Raw genomic sequence first — 15,938 nt, forward strand, 5'->3', positions numbered from 1 at the left:
CGCATGCTCATGAACTCTGCCCCACGATTGGTGCCATCTTTGTTCCCAGCACCGATGCCAGCGGGCCCCGGGATCCTTGTCTTGCACGCCCTGTGTGCCTGTCCACCCATCCGTCATGATGTCATTCTCCTTGTTAACCCTCAGGTTTCCTGAGGTGCCTTCCCACTGTTTCGAGGTAGCAATTACTGTTGCTCAGATGGAGCCTCTACAGATTGGAGTGCAGGGAGTGTGTGCTGGCCTGACGTGGCAGCAGGCTCCGGGAAGTATGTCTTGGCCATGTCCGGAGCCTGTCAGCAGCCCCTGGGCTGGGTCTGCACGTGGGGAGGGGTGCATGGCCAGTCCCTGCTTCTCCACTTCCTGATGGTGCCGATGGCTTCAGCCTTTCAGTGGGTATCCCTGAGTACCTGCCAGGTGCTGCTCAGCCTGGCCCTGGGCGTGCAAGCAGGGAGGATGTAGGTGGCTGCCCAGCCCACAGGGGCACACAGAGGGCTCCAGGAATGACACACCTCGTGCTTGATGAGGGGCGGATCAGGCCTGCGGGGGGCCTTCCACGGGGAAGTGACCCCTGAGCTGGCCTCGAGGAGGAGTAGGGTTTGGTCAACCCACAAAGGAGGTGACAGGAAGGGGGCTGCGCTGGGGAGGGCCCTGGCTGTGTGTGGTGGGAAGCTGGAGGGTGGGGGCTCAGTGTGAAGGAAGCCCCTAACAGCCTCGAGCCCAGGGTAACCTGACCTGTGTTTCTGGAGGGTCTTGCTGGCTGTGTTCGTGGAAGGGGAGCTCGCCCCCCTGTTTTTGTGCCACGGGTCCCTTTGACATCTGCTGAAGCCCATTGGCACCTGCTCAGAATAATGGTTCTAAATGCGAAGAATGAAACACATGTAAGAATACGATTGTGATAAATACAGAGGACGGCGACTGCAGGGGCTCCAGCCATCAAAACAGGACAGGGAGAGCACGTTGGGGTGCGGTAACACGAGCTTTTTATTAACACGTTTAAACATTATACCTGGTGGTGGGCCTAGAACTGCCCCCATTTCCAAGTAGCGATGCTCGTAGGTAACCCCCACACCCACCAGCTACAGCTTGGAGTGACTTCTTCCAGGGCCAGTCCCAGCCCTGCCTGTGCCACGGGGCCCATTGCCCACATTCACTGTTGAAGGGAAGGTCATGTTTCAGCTGGAGGCTACAGCAAGTGTAGGGCTGCTTTCCCTGCCCACGCTGCATGTTCAGGCCCCAGGTGAGGAATCCCTGGGCTGGTGGGTGGGGTCGCTCAGGAAGGGGCTATAGTGATCCCAGCAGGCAGTGGTGGCAGCCTGGAGAGGCAGAGGGCAGGGGGCAATGAGAAAGGGGTCACAAGGTGGCTCCTAGTTGACGGTGACGCCTGGGTGGAAAGCATGGGAAGAGGAAGGAGCGGGTGGGAGGTCCCAGGCCTGGGGGCCGGTTGGGGGGTCATCCCACTGGCAGAGCCAGAGCCAGTCCTAGGGCCCGTGGTTCCCGCTGACGCCTCCCTGTTTCTTTCAGGTCAATGAAATCTACCATGACGAGTCCTTGGGTGCCCACATCAACGTGGTCCTGGTGCGGATCATCCTCCTGAGCTATGGAAAGGTGAGTGCACCGTGGCCAGCCGGGCCTGCCTCCACCCACTTGGAGCGAGGGGCCTGGGAGTGAGGCACGGGCCTCCTTGGAGAGTGTTTGCGTTTGCCAGAACCACCCTGCCTCTCCCTGGCTCCCCTGAGGTTCCTATAAGAAACGAGAAACTCATGAGCTGCCCCTAGATCCCTCCTCCCTTTCACCCCTTGTTTTAAAATGTGGCCATTACTATTGTTCACTGAAAAGAGTCTGTCACTCCCAGATCCCAGGAGGAAAAGACGTACCAGGCCACGGGAGCCACACGGGGAGGCACCAGGGTTGGTCAGGAGGCAGAGGGAGTTGGGTAAACAGCAGCCTGAGTCCATGTTGTTTCTGCAGGAAGGGCCGACGGGGACAAGCTGAGCTGGCTTCAGGTTGGCTGGTTCGAATAATTCCAGTGGGCTCTGGGGAGTGGAGCGGGCCTGAGTTTTCTGGCACCTGAGTTTTCTGGGTAACGAGGGCAGGTGGATAGTGGCTCAGAGTGTGAACTCTGATAAAGGAGGTGGCTGGGGACATGGGCGCTGGATTGGTTGGTTTGTATCTGAAAAATGTGCTCGTGGATGAGTTCTTTCCTGTCTCTAAACATTGGTTACCACTCAGCGGGGCAGTCCCTCCAGAGTCGGCAAGGCTCAGATGTCAAAGCATCAGAAACACGTGGTTAACACGGCCCTCCCTTGGACTTCTGCCCCCGTATTAAATCTGTGGCCTCTTCTCCTCTGGTCTCAGCTTCTGTCCCAGCTGGGCCCTCTTGCCCATCCCACTTCCTCTTGCAGCCAAACCTGGGACGCCCTTTCCTGGAGGTGTGTATGGGTGTGTAGCCGCCAGGGACAGTGACCTGGGATGGAAACACGGGATGCTGTGCAGACAGAGACAGAGGAAGAGAGGAGTCCCATGGTACGGCCAGTGTGGACTGCAGAGTGCCTGTACCTGCCGTGTGGGAAGCACTTTGTACGGACGAATGCCCTTAATCTGCAGGGCAGATGGAGGGGTGCACACTGTGACTCTGCCCATTTCACAGATAAGAACACTGAGGCTTAATGTGACTTAGTGGCATGCCCAGGTAAGCAGCCAGGGCCATCCAGCACCTGAGGAGTCTTCTCACCCAGACAGCTGAATTCGAGCCTGTGGTCTGACTGTGCATAGAAAATCAAATCATAATAGGATCAGACACATCAGATAATTATATAAAGGTTGAACTCTGTTCAAAGAGAATCTCAGCCTCAAAAAATAAACTGCATACAACTTATAAGGCACACAATGTAAAAATGATGACGAAGGACTCTGGTGGCAGAAGGGATCCCAGGAATACTAAGTAGATTTGGGGCCACTTCCCTACACCCACCAAGCACCCCATTCCACAGTGACCGAAGGCACCCACAGGGCAGATGCCAGTTGCAGGCCTTCGTGCACCCCAAGAGAACACAAAACATCCCAAAACGAATCCTTGGAACAAAGGGGAAATTGGCGAAAACCTAACTATGAGAGTCTCTAATACCCTTTTCAAAGCCTTTCACAGCTGAGATGCTAATAAGGCATAGAATTTTTGAATGACACAATGAGTAAAGTTAAATTAGTAGTTATGTCACCGTTTCCCTTGCCCTACAGAAAAAAGGAAAGATGAACCTTCTTTTCAAGGAATCATAGAACACTTAAAAATTACAGAAGTGTTTTGGGTCATAAAGAAAATGTTGTGAATTTTATACAGCGAAAACGATTTTGTCCATGTTCGCTGATGAAATGCCTAAAACTAGGGGTGGGGGCAGTAGAACTTATAAACCTAAAAAAATCCAATTCATTTGAAAACTTAAAAAAAAAAAAACCTACTTGGGGCCAGGCACGTTCGCTCACACCTGTAATCCTAGCACTATGGGAGGCCAAGGTGGGTAGATCACTTGAGGTCAGGGGTTTGAGACCAGCCTAGCTAACATGGTAAAACGCTGTCTCTACCAAAAAAAAATACAAAAATTAGCCGGGTGTGGTGGCGTGTGCCTGTAGTCCCAACTACCTGGGAGGCTGAGGTGGGCAAATTGCTTGAACCCGGGAGGCAGAGGTTGCAGTGAGCTGAGATTACATGACTGCACTCCAGCCTGGGTAACACAGCAAGGAAAGAGAATATTAGGACTGCAGTACAGACTATTTGGAACACTAATAAAAACAAGAGCACTACTGTCAAATCTTTTGGAATGTGGTTAAAGCTGTATTCAGAGGCAAATTCACAGATGTTTTCCAAAAGCTTCTTCCTTGGGTGATATGTTCCACACACATTAGTCCTGCCTTCAACTCAATACATTTGAATGAATTTCAACAGCAACAAAACCAAAAATCTAAGGAAAGAAAAAATAAGGGAATAGTTCAGAAAAAGCAGAAATCAATAAGTTAGAAAACAGAAGAAACACGTAGAATCAATAAAGAAGAGAGCTTTGGAAAAAGCAACCCTCTGACCTATTTAATCTGGAAAAAAAGAGAGAAGGCACAAACTAAAAGATCAGAAAGAGTATATGCAATGTGACTACAACAAGATGCTTCTCCTGGCAGAAAGGAAAGCATGCAGGGCCATCAGCCCACTAGGAAGCTGTTGGGAGGCTCTCTGCAGCCGGCCACTTTGGAGGCCCAGGGATGATGAGTGGAGGAGGGATGTGCAGGGCCTCCTCTGCCAGTGAATGCTGGCTAGGAGGGCAGAGAGAGGCTCACTGACCCTCTATTGCAGGTTTGTGGCAGTGGGCTTTGGACCACACAGATGCAGGTCCTGGGGGTGGGCCCCAGCCCAGCAATCTGGTTCCAGCTGTCCATTCACAGGCGGGGGGTGGGGCGGGGGGTCTTTGGACTATCCCATGTGGCTCTCTGCCTGCCTCCAGTGGAGTTCCCTGTTCCGGCCTTCCCCAAGCCGGGTCCTTCCAGCCTGTCCCTTCCTTGCCGGGATCCTCTGGTGTTTTAAGAATTCTGAAGCCTTTGGCATGAGAGACGGACAGAGTTATATCCTCCTTTGGAAGTTTCCAAAAATGGGAAACTCCTGGTCCTGGGGCTAGAAAGGGGAGAAAAGATTATCCCATTGATTGGTCTGGGTGCCAGGTGGCAGCTTGCATTTTCCCCCCAGATTGCTCCTATATTGTTTAAAAAGAAAAATTTTGTAATTGACTAGGGTTAATTGCTTACCAGCGCTGGCAAAGCTTTGGATCTTATTTGGCCTGAAAAGTGTCTGCTCTTTCCCAGTCTTCAGTACTTAATGGAATAAAGCCTCCTTTGTTAACTACTCCTTAGCAGGTTCTATGCTAAATTGTCCCAACCCTAAGCCTTTTCTTTTTCTTTTTCTTTTTTTTTTTTTCCTTAACTGCCTCAGATAGGTAGAAGGGGTATGTGACCACAGTCAGAACATTTGCAGAAAAGAGTCAAACACTGAAGGTGAGAATTTGAGGATCTCTATGCCAGGGACATGGAGATCCTGGGGAAATTGAGGATTTCCTGGGATGTGAATATTTCAAAGCTGACTCCAAAAAATGGAGAATACGCCGTTAAGTCCCATAACCATGGAGGGAACTCAAGTTCTTCACCTTTTCCAAAGTTTTGCCAGTGCATTCATACTCATTTGCAAGCACTTATCAGGCCAGACTAATACAATACCCTGTAAACTCATGTGTTCTGAAATCTACCCAAGGTATCTTTCATAGTCAATGGGACCCTGATACCCAAAGATGCCAAAGGTAGCCCGTCAGGACAAAGTACAGACCTGTCTCACTTCTGGAAATAGAAGTAAAAATCCCAAGGCATTAAGAGTTTAATTGAATAATGTATAAAGGGAAACTTCCACCGTGATCATCTAGGGCTTATCCTAGGAATGTGGAGATGGTTGAATATCAGGAAATCTATTCATACTGTTCATCACATCAGTTTCCAAATGACAAAACTCATCGTCTAACAAATACTGCTTGAAGGGCTTCAGTGTGGGAAGTGCTGTGCTGGGAATATTCACTGGCACGGTCCCTGTCCTCAGGGGACCGCTTCCAGAAGGCAGATCTAGACAAGGAAACAATTGCACCAGGGCTCAGGACTGGATGAAGGAGACGCGGGGCAGGCAGTCTTTCCTTACAAGGTCAGGAAAAGCGATGGGAGGAAGTGACCGTTCCACCCACACCTGAAGATGGTCCAGTGAAGTCACCAGCATAGAGATGCTCTGAGTTCACAGGCTGGGAGGGGAGGGAGGGCAGCTGAACCCAGAGGGAAGAGCACAGGGACAGGAACAGCAGACCCAATGCCAAAGACGCCTGAAGGAGCAGATCGCAAGGAGCAGAGCAGATCTGCGTCTCCCGCCAAGGGGTTTGGCTTGCCCATGAGGGAAGCTTTAAGCAGAGTGACACAATCCCATGTGCATTTCTGAGAAGATCGCTGGCTCCTGTGTGCAGAAGGGGCAGGTGGGAGCAGTGGCTTAGGAGACAGTCGCTGCCATCAAATGGGGGATGATGGCAGCTGGACTGGGACCATGCCTGGGTCCAGGGATACAGACAGGAGGACGGAGGAGGCCACTTCGAGAAGATGTGGCACTAGGTGGGTGAAGGCGGAGAGACACTCAGCTGGGTAGATGATGGTATCAACCCCTGAGATTGGGGAGCACAGGAGGGAAGCTGAAGAGGTCAGCTGAGATGTGCAGTTAGAGGTACCTGGTGCCATCCCAGCGAAGAAGGCCAAGAAGATGTGGATGTGGGTCTGGAGCCCTGCGGGGTCTGGAGCTGGGGGTAGCAGAAGCAACTGCAGGCCCGAGGAGCTTGCTGCCTGGGGGGAGCCTGGGAGAGAGGCCCCAGGGCTGCAGTGTTGAAGGCTCCGGCAAGGCAAGGGCGTGACGGCCCCGTAGCCCCTCACAGGGCACTCCTCCTTTTCCACATCCCCAGAAAACTAGTAACAGAGGGCAACCGGACAACCAAGATTGTATTTAAAGGTGGAAAAAGAAGCACATTTCCCTAAATGTTCTGCACAGCGAATTCTTAGGATATGAGTAGATGTTACACAGGACTATAGAGGGGTCCCAAAGTCAAAGAAGTCTGGAAAATGCTGGTCAAACAGAGGAAGATGGGCATTCCTAGGGGTGAAATTTCCCGGAGCCTTGCCTATGGAGCTGTGCATGGTGCACCTCCGAGAGTCAGAGCAGTACAGGTGGTCTCTGAAAACTTTCTCCACGGAAGCTTCTTGCTCACCAAATCCACAGCTTGCTGAACCCGCTCTGGGGAGCACTGTCCTGGAGATAGTCTTGGAAACGAACAAACAAAAAGACCCATAAACTAGTTACTGTGGTTCTGAAAATCCTAGATACTTGTATGTGACATGCAACTAGTATTGGAAAAGAGCAGAGACAAATTCTCATTGTTTGCTGTTAATCATGTGTGGGGAAAACCTAAAAGAATCCGTGGTACAACTTGTAGGGTGAGGAGAGGAGTCTGGTGACGTGGCCAAATATAAGACCATTGTTTAAAAAATCAATAGCTTCTGTGTGAACCGAAAACAACAGACTTGGTAGTAGGGAAAACAGGGAGAGAAAATTTCCATTATGGTAGTAACCAAAAATGTACAATACCTGGAATAGTCCTGACAAGACAGACAAAGGACCCCATTGGAAGGAAATTGTACATGATTAATGATAAGAAGAAAGTGATCACAAATGAAGACACAAATGCTGTCCTCATGGGAAGCTGGGTATAATCGAGAGGTTGGCCTTCCCCAGATTCATAGTTGCAAATGTTATGAAGTGATTCTAAGCACCATCTAGGAACATGAACGGTCAAAAAGGCTGAGACAGCTGTGCAACCCAAGCAAATAAGAGACTTCCTCCAAACGTCTTGTAAAAGTGAAGATAATTCAAATAGTGCCATATATGCGTAAACTTTCATAGACAGTTCAGTTGAATAAAATAGTTGAAAATACCCCTCTTACAAATAACCTACCGTGATAAACACAGAATGCTTATTGTGTTATAAATAAATATGTAACATTAATAAATAGGAAATTATCATATGGCAAATATAAGCCAATACAACATTCAACTATTTAAATCACATAAATCAAGAAGAAAATATTGGTTGTCAAGAGCTTTCTAAGCATAAATCCAATTGAAGAAATTGTAAAGGGGAATGTAGATATATTTGGATAAGTATAATACAAAACTTCTGTTAAAAACACAATGAAAAGGCAAATGACAAGCAGGAAAAACATTTGCAAAGTGACAAATATATCTTAATATATAAAGACCTCCTCTAAATCATAAGGAAACAAAATTGGCAATGGAAGGAAACAAAGAAAAAAATCCAAGTGGCTAAGAGAAAACCCATATGGAAAAATATCTAACTCTACTATTAAAGAAATAAATAATACACCATTTATAAAGCATCAACCCTGTTAAGATGAAAAGGGATTTATGGCTGGGTGAATGAAGCAGGCACACGCTTTCAGTATGAGTACAGATATTCCAAGGAAATGTAGCAATATTTATCACTGCCCTTAAAAATGTTCTTTTTTTTTGTTTTTTTGTTTTTTTGGTTTTTTTTTGAGATGGAGTCTTGTTCTGTTGCCCAGGCTGGAGTGCAGTGGCGTGATCTTGGCTCACTGCAACCTCTGCCACCTGGGTTCAAGTGATTCTCCTGCCTCAGCCTCCCAAGTAGCTGGGATTACAGGTGCCTGCCACCACACCCAGCTAATTTTTTGTATTTTTAGTAGAGATGGGGTTTCACCAGGTTGGCCAGGCTGGTCTTGAACTCCTGACCTCAGGTGATCCGCCCGCCTCAGCCTCCCAAGGTGCTGGGATTACGGGGTGCGAGCCACCGCGCTTGGCCTTTAAAATGTTCTTGATGTTTGCCCCCAGACATTCATTTCTGTGACCCCAGACATTCATTTCTGTGACTCCAGACATTCATTTCTACAACTCTGTTCCAAAGCAGTGATCCCAGCTGTGGGCCAAGTTTTAGGACCAAGACAAGGGTCATGGCATTCTCTCTCATGTAAACAACAGCAAACAACCTATATTGTCCAATAATAGTGGTCTAGTTAAGTAATGATAAACCTATGTGGTAGAAGATTCGGCTGCCACAAAATTGCGTTCTCAAAACATGTTTAATGGCATTGGGAAATGGTTACAGTCTAAAGTTGTTTGTTGTTTGAAAAGCAGGATCTCAATTTTCCATATGATCTGAATTTGGTGTACAAATGTATTTACCGAAAAGACTGGAAGGAACACATCAAATGTGAACAGGATTTCTCTGTGGGCAGTAGGCTAATTAATTTTCATTTTCTTCTTTGTACTTTACTGAATTTTTTAAATTCAATATGATGAGCATGGTTTTTATTATTATTATTATTATTATTATTATTATTATTGAGATGGGGCCTAGCTCTGTTGCCCAGGCTAGAGTGCAGTGGTGTGATCATAACTCACCACAGCCTCTGTCTCTTGGGCTCAAGGGATCCTCTCATCTCGGCCTCCCAAGTAGCTTGGACTACAGGCACGCACCACCACACTCGACTAATTTTTTTTTTCTTTTTTTTTTTGTAGAGACAGGGTCTCACTCTGTTGCCCAGGCTGGTCGTGAACTCCCAGCCTCAAATTATTCTCCTGCCTCTGCCTCCCATAGCACTGGGATTACAGGTGTGAGCAACTGAGCCTGGACCAGCATGCTGCTTTTATAAACAAAACAGTGCATTTTAAATTTATGAAATTTAAATTTTTAAAATGATTTTTAAAAAAGCATTTAAAAATGGTAGGATCCAAATGATGCCGTTTGAATTCAGCACTCTGGAGAAAGGTCTCTGGTGGCATGCCACAGGGCTCTGTCACGCTCAGTCCTTTATTTCTGATTTCAATGAAGACATCAAAGAGAATTCATGCTTTCCCTTGGCACCTCATCTCTGCAGTGGGCTGGGGAGGAGTAATGAGGTTTCCGTGTTCCATCCTATGTGCACTATCTCATGTTTCCTGTGGCTGGGGCAGTGGGCCCACCTGCAGCAGGTCCACCTGAAGGAAATGGGGAATCTTGGAGTGAGGACGCAGGCTGCCATAGGTACGTGGTCTCCCCTGCATGAGAAGCCCACGGCCCTGGGTTAGCAGGCACCACCCTCCTGGCCAGGGCCTCCTTGGCCCCCGCCCCTCATGCACCTGCAGGGGCTCTGCTTCGCTGGGGCCATGCTGGGGCCCCGCTTCCCCTTTTGGCAGAGTCGGGAATGGGGCAGTGGGCAGGGGACCGGTTGTCAGGTGCATCCTGCTCTTCCCAGGGACAACATGGGGACATATGCAGGCCCTGGGGGTGCTGAGATCCACAGCCAGCAAAGCAGGGCAGCCCATGCCCGTGGTGGGCACCAGGCAACTTCTGTGACACCAGGTACAAAGAGAACAGAGAGGACATAGGTGAACTGAGGCTGGCCTTGCTTCCGCCTCCTGCTGGGAAGGGGCTTGAGAACTGATGGTGGTGAGGGATTGGAAGACAGAACCGGAAGCTAGACGCATGCTTCCAGAGCTAACTACAGATGGAGCCAGCTTACCCCCGGCCCCGAGGGCTCAGTGGACCACCAGCTGAGGAGGCAGGGGAGAGGCAGTGCTGAGTTGAGGGGTGTGGGACCCAGGCCGCCCCAGTGCCTGTCCCCAGGCCCCTCAGCCTAGCTTGGAGGACAACACACAGCCGGTCCCTCTGTCAGACCCCAGGAATTCAGGGATGACTGGCCTCCTGGAATGTTCTGGAACATTCCAGCATTCTGGGCCTTTTTTTCTGCTCCTAACTCATGCCTGCCCAGAGTGGGGCTCAGCAAAGCTCACCCCATACTCTGCCCACCTTCTTCTGCCTGGCCCTACCCCGCCTGCCTCCTAGAAGCCTCCCAGATCAAGCCCGGGAGGCAGTGACGGGGGTAGGGGACGCCAGCGCCCATGGGGTCCGCTGTGTCCTGGGGACCTCCTGAGTTGATCAGCTGAGTGTGGACTGCCAGAACAGCTGGGGCCTGCCTGCCGCTCTGCCCTCCTTTGGGGGGTTCTGGGCTGTGAGAGGGGAAGTGAGCCGAGGCTATGAATCCTCGTTGCTTTAGGTTGGACCCACTGCAAAAGTGCAGGAAATAGCAGAGCAGAGGAGGTGGCACTGCTAGGGGCTGGGCTGAAGGCTTGGGGTAGAGGGCACGGCGGCCAGGAAAATGGGTGCTGGTCATGGGCCCTGGCTGACTTAGCAAATGTGCTGTGGGCCACAGGGCTTGGGAGCAGCCTCTGTGGGACAGGAGGAGCCATCTGCCATCCCCAGGTGGCCAGGGGAGAGGCCGTCCTGGGGAGCAGCAATACACAGTGCACCTCAATGCCAAAGACCTGGCTGTTTTCTTTTTCCTATTTCAAATCCATCACAGACCAGTACTTCTGTACCACACATTATAAATGAATTATTGGGAAAAGCAAATGTGACAAAAACCGAGGTATCTAGAAACTCTAGCTCTGGATTTTCATTATTAAATTCTGTGGACATCAACTCAACCCATCCAATTGCTATAAAAGTTTCTAGTTTCTGTACTTGTCTCACTGTGGACTGGAACAGTTTGTGTCCACTAGGCACAGACTTCACTTTGCATGGCACTGGGGGAGGCCCTGTTTTCAGGTCTTCGAGGTGTGTGACGGATATGGGAGGAGATGTATCCTGGTGCCCCCAAAGTATCCGGCCAGCCCAGAGCCTCTGGCTTCCCAGGCAGCTGCTGTTTAACCCCAGGGAGGTGCATGAAGGAGGAGGGGAGAGGAGCCCTGTGTCCAGGCAGTAGAGCAGCAGACAAGGCAGCGACAGAGTGGTGAGCACCAGCAAGGAATACAGCAGGGTGGCAGGCAGTAGGGGACCATGGATGGAGCGGCCAGGATGGGGACTTCCCAGCCAAGATCTGGGGGCAAAAGGCCCAGCTCCCGCGTCCAAGGGAACAGGCTCTGCTTGCTCACAGAGAAGCACAGCCAGGGCTTCTCGATGGGGCTCTGGGGACAAAGTTTGGCACATGGTGAGGATGAATTCTGATGAGCTGCTCTTCAAGGAACCACAGGCTTCCCATCAAGGAATGAGGCCCCCGTCTCTAGGAGAATTTTAGCATGGCAAAACCAAGGCTATGGCAGTCAGGAGGGGGCTGAGCTGTCCCCCCCACGGTGGGGACAGACTCTGGGGGCTGTGAGACCGTGACCCAGACTTGGGCAGAAAGTGGCCCAGGTATTCGGTTCCTGTTATTCATCCCAAATTGTGACAGAAATAGAACAGCTCCCCGCCTGCCTCTCCCCCATTGCCTGTACCCCAGGCCTCACCAGGCTCCAGTGGGGATAAAATTGGTAGCACTTGTTTGAGTGACATGTTGTTTCTCTTCTAGCTTATGAGAAGCCTCTGAGTTATCTCAAGTTTTTCCTAAAACAACATTTTTCTCCATTTCTTAAAAAAAAGCATAAGAAAAGAAATGATCTTATTTTATACAATATACCACCAGCCAGGGAGCAGAGCATCGGCAACACTTGAGGTTGCATAGCAACTGGCTTTTCAATTGATTTTTTGAGAAGGTACCAAAGCTACTCAACTGTTCTCATTTTAAATATTTCCTAGGATGATGAAAATCAAAGCAAATGGAAATCAGAGACTTGGGGACCATCAGAGAAGGACATCAAGTGTCTTGTTTTAAAAAACCAGGTTAAGACAAAGTGTGGAATGCTTGTTGGAATTTTTCAGCATTGGAGGTGAAAGGTCTAAGAAATTCTGCATGTGAGTCTCTTAGTGGAAAGCAAGAGAAGAGAGGTGCTGGGGGCGGGGGCTTGGTGTGCCCACCCACCCACCCACCTGTAGGGTAGAGGATTTACAGTGGCCCAGCCGTGGTGCAGGAAGGCCAGGGAGTGAAGGTCTGGAGAGGATATATCAAGGGCCCTGGGGATCTGGGACAGGGGGCGAGGTGGGGAAGCACACCCCATGCCTCACCCAGGCACAGCCCCCTGTCCTCCTGAGCATCTGGGTCCCAACCCCCAACCTGATAGGGGTGCAAGGCATGATGGCCCACCCACGTCATCCTCCATCCACCTCCTGACCCAGACCTACCTGGGTCCAGAGAACTAGGAGGCACTAAGGCTGGACACTGCCCTTGGGAGGTGCCTTAGTCTGTTTGGACTGCAATAACAGAAATACCTGGGTAATTTATCACCAATGGAATTGTGTTACTCACTGTTCTGGGGGCTGGGAAGTCCAAGAGCAGGACACCAGCAGAATCAATGTGTCGTAAGGACCCATTCCTCCTAGAAGGCACCTTCTAGCTGTGCCCTTGCATGATGGGAGGGCGAACAGGCTCCCTCAGGCTTCTTTGTAAGGGCACTAATCTCATTTATGGAGATTCCACCCTCATGACTTAATGACCTCTCAAAGGCTACACTTCCTAATACCATAACATTGGTTCTCAGCTTTCAACCTTTCAAATGTGGGGAACACAACATTCAGATTCTAGCAGGAGGCCCCTCTCCTGGCTCCCCACAGGCCTGTACTGGCTCATGCCTGGGAAGGCTCAAGTTGAGAATCCTGTTCTGGCAGCTTGGCTCTCTCTGGGAATAGCTTCCCAGGCTTTGGGGAGGATGGCTGGAAACAAAATGCTGGAAGGATATGGGAGTTCTGGCAGAGAAATGAGGTGCATGCCTCCTGCCCCAGCTCTTGTTGTGGTTCCCTGTCGTGATGAGATTTGATCTGTAAGCCCTGCCTGGAACAAGAGACCTCCAGCCTTGGGGGATCCCACATTGCACTCAGCTGGGGAGCATGACAGAACGTGTGCTCACGGAGCAGGGATGGTGGGACCCTGTCCCTGCCATTCATTCTGGCTTTGTCCATACTCGCGGGACCTTTGGTGAGCAATTTAACATCATGGAGCCTTAGTTTCCCTCATAAGAGGAGGTCTGTGAAACCCTAGCACACAACAGGAATGACGACAATCATAAAGGTGTTCGTGCAAGTGACTGTTTGTAGAGCTTCTGGGACAGGCACCGTCTGAAGCCCTTTACCTGACTTTATGCCCTCATCCCCACGGCAACCCTATGGAGTAGGCGCTGCGATCATCCCCATTTGACAGTGAGGACCCTGGCTCCACGGGGTGAGTGGCCTGCCCGGGGCCACGCGCTGGTAGAGCCACTCTGCTCTGGGAGGAGGGGCTGGACTCTGTGATCTTGGTGGTCAGGAGCGCCAGCCTCGGGCTCCTTGCCCTGGTCCCCTGAGGGTCAGTTGCTCCCAACCAAGAGTGACTTTGCCACCCCTCCCCCCACCCGGGGGACATTTGGCAGTGTCTGGAGAGACTTTTGGTTGTCATGACTAGGGGGAGGGTTCCACTGGGTCCTGGCAAGGAGTGCCCGGGGGTGCACTCAACATCCTGCCATGAACAGGGTGCCCGCCCCACCCAACAGGAAGTATCTGGCCCCAAATGTCTGGAGTGCTGAGGTTGAGAAATGTGGTCTGCTCACCGGAACCCAACCTCCCTGCTGTCCTATCCTGCGCCTGTTTAGGAGGCTGGTCTGAGGCATGAGGGCCCCTCTGGGATGGGGATGGTTGAGAAGCTTGGCTGAAGCCGCATCCCCTTGGGGCATGAGCCAGCCCCAGCAGGTAGGCCAGTCCCCAGGGACTGGTGTTCTACTCCATCAGTATCAACAGCACGGCAGAGACAAGGGCAAGGGACATTTGTGGGCGCTGACTGCACCCTGCCTGAACCGTCATGGGCGGAAGCCCCCCAGCTCCAAGCTCGGAGCTGCAGTTGTGCCCATTTTGCAGGTGGGGACAAGTAAGGTAACTTGCCCACGAACAGAGCAGATGAGATATTTAGTCCGGGCCTAGAGCTGCCCAGGTGACCTCACCTGCCACCTGCAGTGGCTTCGGTGAGCCTTGGTCGGGTAGCGGCCTGCGGGGCTGGCTGAGCGCGCCTTGCCCAGCAGGCAGAGCCTCCTGGCGGGGCGGGCGCGGTTCCAACAGAGACGGCCTCCAGGCTGCCGATCCCCATCCCGCTTTCCTCCCACGTCTCCTTGACTGAAGGAGGGAAGAGCATAAATAATTCAGCTCATTCCAGAGCAAACAATGGAAATGCCGGAGAGCAACGATTGGAACAGAACTTTTTGCTCAGGTCGTAATTGATTTATTTAGGGTGAGACCCAGAGGCTGCTGTCTCGGGGCCGCTGGAGCTCCGGGAGCCCGGGTGCGGCCGCGGAGTCTGGGCGCAGGGTGCGTCCCCGGCCCGGGCCGCCGTTCTCGCGGCAGCAGCGCCACCTGGTGGCCGCTCGGGCCCGGCCGTTCCTTGGCCTTGCGCCCCGCGCCGGGGGCGGCCACCCCGACCTCTCTGTAGCTGGGGGACTTCGGCGAGTCCCTTCAGTTGTCTGAGACGCAGTTTGTCATCCGGAAGGTAGGAAAATACAGTTGAGGTGAGATGTTGTGTGCCCAGCCTGAGCCTAGCGGGGCGCTCCTTGCGGACAGTAACTTCTCTCTGGGGTCAGCGTCTGCCGGGGCGCGGCCCTTCGGGCTCACTTCCCCAGGCCTCCTGAGAACGCCCCACAGTTGACCCCTCGCTCGCTGCCAGCCTGGCTCCTGAGGGTGCTTTGCGTTCATTCCTTCATTCCGGTGTTCCCTCCTGATCACTGAGCGCCCAGCAGCCAGGCTCCTCTGGCCGCATTCGCTGCCTCATCCTGGCATGGAGAGCAGAAGCCGGGATTGCTCCGTGGCGGGAGGAGCCGGGCTGCTGAGGGTAGGCGTGGGCCAGGGCTGGGCACAGACTCGGACCCGGCCCTCAAGGAGCTTGGGCTTTAGTGACTCAGAGGTCAGTGACAGCAACAGGCACATCCCCAGTAGATGCCCCATCCGGCAGGGGACCGACAGCACCCAGGAGAAGGGACCAGGCAGGCAGCTCAGAGCCGGGGTCTGGGGCCTGGGGCTTGGAGCTGGACGCAGCCTACTTGCCCACCCAAGGCCCACAGGCCCCCTTAAGCTCCTGGCTGTTCCCTGAGGCCCGTGGGGTTACCCAGACCCCTGCAGGCTGGGCCTGAGGTTCAGGGGCCCTCAGTGTTTCCTCACCCTTGCCCTGGCCAAGACTCCTGACAGCCCTGGGGAGCGTTCAGCAAAGTGGCCTTCTGACCCAAGGTGAGGGCCATCAAGCTCTTGCCTCGCGAAGGCCCTCGGATCTGCCCTCTCCACCTCATGGTGGGATCACTGAGCCTTTCAGGCATGTGCTCAGACCCTTTCCAGCCCAGGCCAGGAGAGCCAAACAGGCTGAACCCGGAGGAAACGCCATCCTTCTTGGGACCAGGCTTCCGGTGCAGCTCTGGGAGGGCCCCAGGGGCCTGGACGAGTGTC

The 15,938-nt window shown here is 52.1% G+C and overlaps 1 protein-coding gene across 2 annotated transcripts in view; it reads left to right on the plus strand.

Moving 5' to 3' along the window:
* ADAMTS2 (ADAM metallopeptidase with thrombospondin type 1 motif 2) overlaps nucleotides 1-15,938 on the plus strand; it is a 239,709-nt gene that overhangs the window by 161,925 nt on the left and 61,846 nt on the right. For both annotated transcript variants that reach the window (XM_030824707.1, XM_030824715.1), the window contains exon 5: nucleotides 1,519-1,602. In XM_030824707.1, the coding sequence (XP_030680567.1) occupies nucleotides 1,519-1,602 (84 nt within the window). The remainder of the gene's footprint in view (nucleotides 1-1,518; nucleotides 1,603-15,938) is intronic.

The sequence above is a fragment of the Nomascus leucogenys genome, chromosome 2 (genome assembly GCF_006542625.1).
Source record: "Nomascus leucogenys isolate Asia chromosome 2, Asia_NLE_v1, whole genome shotgun sequence".
In the NCBI taxonomy this organism is placed as follows: Eukaryota; Metazoa; Chordata; class Mammalia; order Primates; family Hylobatidae; genus Nomascus; species Nomascus leucogenys.